Source organism: Rhinoderma darwinii, chromosome 9 (assembly GCF_050947455.1).
Source record: "Rhinoderma darwinii isolate aRhiDar2 chromosome 9, aRhiDar2.hap1, whole genome shotgun sequence".
NCBI lineage: Eukaryota > Metazoa > Chordata > Amphibia > Anura > Rhinodermatidae > Rhinoderma > Rhinoderma darwinii.
The window spans coordinates 76,100,472-76,107,015 of record NC_134695.1 but is presented as its reverse complement, the minus strand read 5'-3'; the positions used below and the strand labels follow the sequence as shown (position 1 = coordinate 76,107,015).

General features: G+C 50.1%; 1 protein-coding gene across 1 annotated transcript; it reads left to right on the top strand.

Moving 5' to 3' along the window:
* The first annotated feature begins 322 nt into the window (after positions 1-322).
* Positions 323-5,857, top strand: LOC142660206 (uncharacterized). Its single transcript, XM_075836787.1, has 3 exons — positions 323-2,124; positions 2,197-2,337; positions 5,775-5,857. Exons 1-3 carry the CDS (start codon positions 723-725, stop codon positions 5,855-5,857), a joined length of 1,626 nt encoding a protein of 541 aa, XP_075692902.1. The 5' UTR covers positions 323-722.
* The last annotated feature ends 687 nt before the right edge of the window (positions 5,858-6,544 follow it).

Sequence of the window (6,544 nt, the reverse complement as noted above, 5' to 3'; positions counted from 1 at the left end):
ATGCATTTGATGTTTAGAGGGATGCAGGAATTTTTTATGAGAATTGTGCCAGGCGTAGACCAGTCGCCAGCGAGAGTATGGGGCGCTGCTAGTGAGGCGTCTGCTAGTGCGGCGGGGAGTGCGGTTGCTAGCGAGGCGAGTTCTAGTACAGCTGCGGCAGGGATTGCGGGTGTTAGTGAAGTGGCGCCGGTTGTGGGTGCTGTAGTAGCGGTGGAAAAAGCGGTTGATGCGGCGGCGAGTGCGGCTAAGAAAGTGGTGGAGGATGTGCGTTTGGCTGAGGTTTATGTGTGCTTTGAGGGCCCGCTGGGGGCGCATTTGAAGGTGGAGATTAGGGAAAAGATCTGGAAAGATGAATATGTTGAGATCTTTTCTTTGCTGCCTTTAGAGAAGTTTAATTTGGACCGGTGGAAACCGGATGAAAGTAAGAAGGAGGAGGAGGAGCGGCGGCGGTATCGCTTGATTTGCGAATTGGCTGCAGGCCTTCGCTATCTTGGCTAGTGTGGTGGGTGAGAAGGCGCCGGAGAACTGTTCGGCGCTATTCTGTTATATGGATTCGGTAGGGGAGGCGTATCGTGTATACGGTGGTAACGCTTGGTTGCGGTGTGACGAACAGTTTCGTCAGCGGAAGTCGGTGCGCCCGTCGTTGCGATGGGACCACAAAGATATCAGTTTGTGGATGCGTCTGATGTCTGCGCCAAAACAGGGGCAGCAGCCCTTTCGGGATGCGGCCGGCGGTCAGGGGTCAGCAGCGGGTCGGTCAGGATCCTCAGGAAAGGGGTGTTGCTGGCAGTACAACGAGGGGCATTGCAAGTTCGGCCCAGACTGCAGGTACAAGCACGAGTGCTCCGGTTGCGGAGGCGCCCATGGTTTGTCCAGAGGCTTCAAGAAGCATAAGGGCAGGCAGGGAGATGCTGAGCAGGAGAGGGGCGACGCCGGTGAGGTTGGAAAGGATGCTCCCGTTTTTAAGGGGCTATCCAAATAAGAAAGTGGCGGAGTTGTTATGGTTAGGATTTTCAGAAGGTTTTCGGATTCCTTGTACGTCGGTTGGACGTGACGGGGTAGTCCGTAATTTGTCGTCTGCTTTGGCGCGGCCTGATCTGGTTACGGATAAGCTGCTGAAGGAGGTGGCGTTGGGCCGCATGGCGGGTCCGTTTTCCTCCCCGCCTGTTCAGAATTTGCGTGTTTCCCCGTTAGGTTTGGTTCCAAAAAAGGAGGCGAATAAATTCCGCCTTATTCATCACTTGTCTTATCCGGAAGGCGAGTCGGTGAATGACGGCATTGATCCGGCCCTGTGCGCGGTCAGTTACACTAACTTTGATGCGGCGGTTGTTTGGGTTCGGAAATACGGGAGGGGCTCTCTGTTAGCAAAAACTGACATTGAGGCCGCTTTTCGTTTATTGCCGGTGCATCCGGATAGTTTTTGTTTGCTGGGATGTTATTGGCAGGAGGAATATTTTGTGGATTGTTGCCTCCCGATGGGCTGCTCCATTTCATGCGCTTATTTTGAGATGTTTAGCACGTTCTTGGAGTGGGTGGTCCGTCGGGAGGCGCAGGTGCAATCTGCTCTGCATTATCTGGATGATTTCCTGTTTATCGGGCCGCCGGGTACCTATGTGTGTGCAGGATTGCTACACACTATGGAGAGAGTGGCAAAGGATTTTGGGGTACCTCTGGCGCCTGAAAAAACTGAGGGACCCACGACGGTCATTAAGTTTTTGGGAATCATGGTTGATTCAGATAATATGGAGTGTCGCTTGCCTGATGATAAGTTGCTGGAGATGAGAGGGTTGGTGGCGAGTGCGCTGCGCAGGAAGAAGATCCAGTTGCGGGACTTGCAATCCTTGTTGGGGCATTTGAATTTTGCTTGTAGGATTATGCCCATGGGGCGGGTGTTTTGCAGGCGATTGGCGAGTGCTACCGCAGGGGTGCATTCCCCTCATCATTTCATTAGGTTGTCGGCAGAGTTGAAAGCTGATTTGTTGGTGTGGGGGGAGTTTTTGCAGAGCTATAATGGGCGGTCGGTGCTCATGTATCAGCCGGTGTCTAGTGTGGACTTGGAGCTGTATACTGATGCGTCAGGTGCTTGTGGATTTGGGGCTTATTTCCAGGGGCAGTGGTGTGCGGGTTGGTGTGCGGGTTGGTGTGCGGGTTGGTGTGCGGGTTGGTGTGCGGGTTTGTGCGCGGGTTGGTGTGCAGGAGTTTGGCCTGATACATGGCATGAATGTGGTTTTGTCCGTAACTTGGCTCTGCTGGAACTGTTCCCGATTGTGGTGGCGGCGGAGTTGTGGGGGGATTGTCTGCGGGACCGGAGAGTGCGTTTCGTATGTGACAATCTGGGTGTGGTTCAGGCTGTTAATGCTCAGACAGCTAATTCTCCGCCAGTCGTGCGACTATTGCGGCATTTAGTTTTGAGAGGTTTGATGTTGAATGCGCATTTTGTGGCAGTGCATATTCCCGGGGTGCTGAATTCTGTGGCTGATTCCCTTTCTCGTCAACAGTGGGACAGGTTTCGTCTGCTGGCGCCGGGGGCGGAGTCTCATGGCCTGCCTTGTCCAGAGCATCTGTGGAAGGTGGTGTGACAATGGCGATGTCGCTCGTGGAAAGGTCGGTTAGTGCGGTCACATGGCAGAGGTACAGTGCAGTATGGCAGGTATGGGAGGTGTTGTTGGATGATGCGCAGGCAGGTATTGCAGATCGGCAGGCGTGTTTGTTGTATTTTATAGGAAATGCGTACAGGGAGGGGGCGTCTGCAGCAACGGTCGCTCGGAGTTTGTCGGCCTTGGCTTTTTGGTTTAAGAAAAAAGGTGAGGAGGACGTGACTAAGTCCTTTCTGGTGCGGCAGGCAATGAAGGGTTTCAGGAGGGGTTCCGCAGTTAGGGACCGCAGGAAGCCGGTGTCATTTGAGCTGTTGGTAGCGATGTGTAATTTGTTGAGGGAGGTTTGTGTTTCAGCATTTGAAGTGCGGCTATTTACACTGGCCTTTTCTTTGGCTTTCTTTGGGGCGTTCCGGATATCGGAGTTGGTGTCGGCCAGTAAGAGGGTGGCAGGGGGTTTATTGTACGCGGATGTGGATTGGGATGGCTCCTGCCTTTCTTGTTTGCTTCGTAGATCTAAGACAGATCAGGAGGGGAGAGATTTTGTGGTGCGTTTGTATGAGTTGCCAGGGTCGCGGGTGTGCCCGGTTCACTGTTTTCGGGAGTTTGTTGCGGTGAGGCCGGAGGGCCCGGCATCCTTGTTGGTTCATGCAGACGGGCTGTCTTTGTCAAAATTCCAGTTTTCACAGGTGTTCAAAAAATGTCTCCTGTTGTCTGGCAGAGGTGGAGCAGGTTTTAGCTCTCACTCTTTTAGAATTGGCGCAGCTACGGAAGCAGCTCGGTGGGGTTTATCCCCGGCGATGGTTAAGAAGATCGGTAGGTGGGAGTCAGGCCGATATAGGTTGTATGTGCGGCCTCACTTGCTTTGAGGCGGTGGTGATAAGATGTGCTGGAGGTGGATATGGAGTTGTTACATTGCTGTTTGTGTTGTTTTAGGTGCAGGTCCCTGCTTGATTTGGATCATGGGGCACTCCTACGTGCACTGGGGAGGTGTGCGGGCAGATGTTCGTCCGGCTGGACAGCAGTTAGGCCTGGATCACTCAGAGGTTCAGGTCAGATGGTTGGGTCTGCGGGGCATGCTGTGGTGTAGGCTGTTACCGGAGGTACATTTTTATGCAGGTTTGGACAGGGCGCCGGATATTTTAGTGGTGCACCTTGGCAGCAATGATTTTGGCATTCGGTCGTGCAGGGATTTGGTGAGAGATGTTATGGTCGATCTGTTGCGGTTATGGTCGTCTTTTCCAGGAGTGGTGATCGTATGGTCGGATATTGTGGCTCGCAAGGTGTGGCGGCAGGCCCGTTCCGTCCATAGTCTGAATAAAGCGCGAGCAAAGGTGAACAAGGTGGTTGGCAGGTTTGTGGCACGCAATGGCGGTGTTGTGGTGCGGCATAAGGAGTTGGAGGGCAGAGAGGTAGGTTTCCTCAGGGCAGATGGCGTTCATTTGAATGAGGTGGGTTTTGATATGTGGACCCTGGACATCAAGGAGGGCATGGAGAAAGCCCTGCAGTTGTGGAGGGACAATCATGTGTAAGAGGTCACACATGATTGTCGTGGCGGTAGGAGGAGGGGTCTTTGGAGGCACGTAATAGCAAGAAGGAGAAGCAACAATGGAGATTGTTGCAAGAGAACTCGGTGCGTTTAACCCTGGATAGTATTGGAGGGGCTGGGGAGTGGTTACCCAGCTGATATGGCATATATTCCTGATGGGCAGGGTCCCTAGGAAGGGAGAGAGTAGTCTTGGACATGGTTGGTGCCCTCGGGTCAGGTGCAGAACGGCTGTAGGGTAAGAAGTCCAGACCTAATAAGGAAACGATGGAGTTTGTTATTTAATGATTGAAGTGCCTTCCAGGATCCTTTATCTGGAGAATGTGGGAAATAGAGCAGGATGTTATCATGGAGTGTTATGATGTGTTTTATGGTTATGCTCTTTTATCAGAAAAAGGTGTGTGTTTAATAAATGGCTGCTGTGGCCTTTACACCAAAATTCATGTGTGGTCTCTTATTGGGGTTTGGGGTGTAAGGTCGTAGATAGCGAAAGTCATCAAACATACCTTAAGTCAAGTAAGCCCAGCGTAATGTAGGCGCAGCCGTAATGAAGGAAGCGCATGACTAGGTGTTTGGGAGTTTTAGGCTACTATGTTTTGGGCTACTATGTTTTAGGCTACTATGTTTTAGGCTAATATGTTTTAGGCTACTATGTTTTAGGCTACTATGTTTTAGGCTATGTTATAGGGATTGGAGGGCTAAGGGAAAGGGGCATGGGGCAAAATGTATCTATATGTGGTGGGTGGAGAGTAAAGTATATAAGTCCATGCGGGGAAGAGGCAGCCCTCTTTCCCGCTGGACAACAGGAGAAATATTTGTCCCGCCCGCCCTCCCAGCAATTTTCTCCTGTTTATGGGAATTTGAAGGTTGGGTTTTTTGTCACAGTAGCGATGGCGGTAGGAAGAGGGGTCTTTGGAGGCACGTAATAGCAAGAAGGAGAAGCAACAATGGAGATTGTTGCAAGAGAACTCGGGGCGTTTAACCCTGGATAGTATTGGAGGGGCTGGTGAGGGGTTACCCAGCTGATATGGCATATATTCCTGATGGGCAGGGTCCCCAGGAAGGGAGAGAGAGGTCTTGGACATGGTTGGTGCCCTCGGGTCAGGTGCAGAACGGCTGTAGGGTAAGAAGTCCAGACCTAACAAGGAAACGATGGAGTTTGTTATTTAATGATTGAAGTGCCTTCAAGGATCCTTTATCTGGAGTTGGGAAATAGAGCAGGTTGTTATCATGGAGTTATGATGTGGTTATGGTTATGCTCTTTTATCAGAAAAAGGTGTGTGTTTAATAAATGGCTGCTGTGGCCTTTACACCAAAATTCATGTGTGGTCTCTTATTGGGGTTTGGGGTGTAAGGTCGTAGATAGCGAAAGTCATCAAACATACCTTAAGTCATGGAAAGTGAGGGAGCCCTACTGAACCAGAGTCTTCCCCTACGTCCACTCCTGATTATCGCCATGATTGTCTATGTGTACAGTAAGTAGACGCACATTATTATCCCGGCTGTATATGTCTTGAAGTGATTCATAATTTCCGGAATATTTGCTGCTGGACCATTAGGTTCCTGTTATGCAGAAAATGACTTCATTTTACAAACTTCTTGCACCTTTTCCTCATCCATTTCTACCACATTAGGTTTATTGATGGGGAATATGAAGGAGCAGGTGAAGAACATGATACGAGTTCTGGAGAAAGTAGTCGTTGGATGGAGACCTTAATGTCACGTTTACCTTCTGTCTGTAGAACTTGGACTTATGAAGACAAACAAAACAGAAAAAGATTGTCACTGACTAATGTCTATGTGTGAATGTTCAGTAATGAATCTCCGGCCATCAATATACAGTTCTCCAGATTCAGTCAATCTCATTGTTTGGAGCTCCAGAGACTTTATTGTGCCGTCTTCTCAATATGAAGGCTCTGGTATAGGTTCCTAATATAAATGTTAGCATCTTAACCCCAAGTGTAGACCACCTGGTAAAGACTTCCATGTAGACCACCTGGTAAAGACTTCCATGTAGACCACCTGGTAAAGACTTCCATGTAGACCACCTGGTAAAGACTTCCATGTAGACCACCTGGCATGGACCTGCAACAACCTAAAAAGTAGTCCTTCAGGTGAACGCACCAAACCTTGGAAGCTCCAGCTGTGGACGGCCTTGAGTGGTCTTCCAAATGTGAATCTTCAGGTGTGGACCTGTTGGTGTGAAACACTTGGTGTTAAATTCTCATCATGACCTCAAAGTGTCGCTCATCTCCTCTGTTCTACCTAATGTAAATCTTTAGGTGTAGACGACAAAGTATAGATCATCTTGGTCTTCCAAATGGGAATCTTCTTCAGCAAAGACCTTCAAGTGTTGACTATCGAACCTTCCTAGTGGGAATCTTCAGCTGTAGACCTTCAAGTG

Excerpts from the sequence above, each read along its gene's own strand:
- LOC142660206 (XM_075836787.1), top strand. The coding sequence starts at position 723 with ATGCGGCCGGCGGTCAGGGGTCAGCAGCGGGTCGGTCAGGATCCTCAG. Across the intron at positions 2,125-2,196 it reads CCAGGGGCAGTGGTGTGCGG|GAGTTTGGCCTGATACATGG; the intron begins GTTGGTGTGCGG and ends GTTGGTGTGCAG. Across the intron at positions 2,338-5,774 it reads TTTCGTATGTGACAATCTGG|GTTTATTGATGGGGAATATG; the intron begins GTGTGGTTCAGG and ends CTACCACATTAG.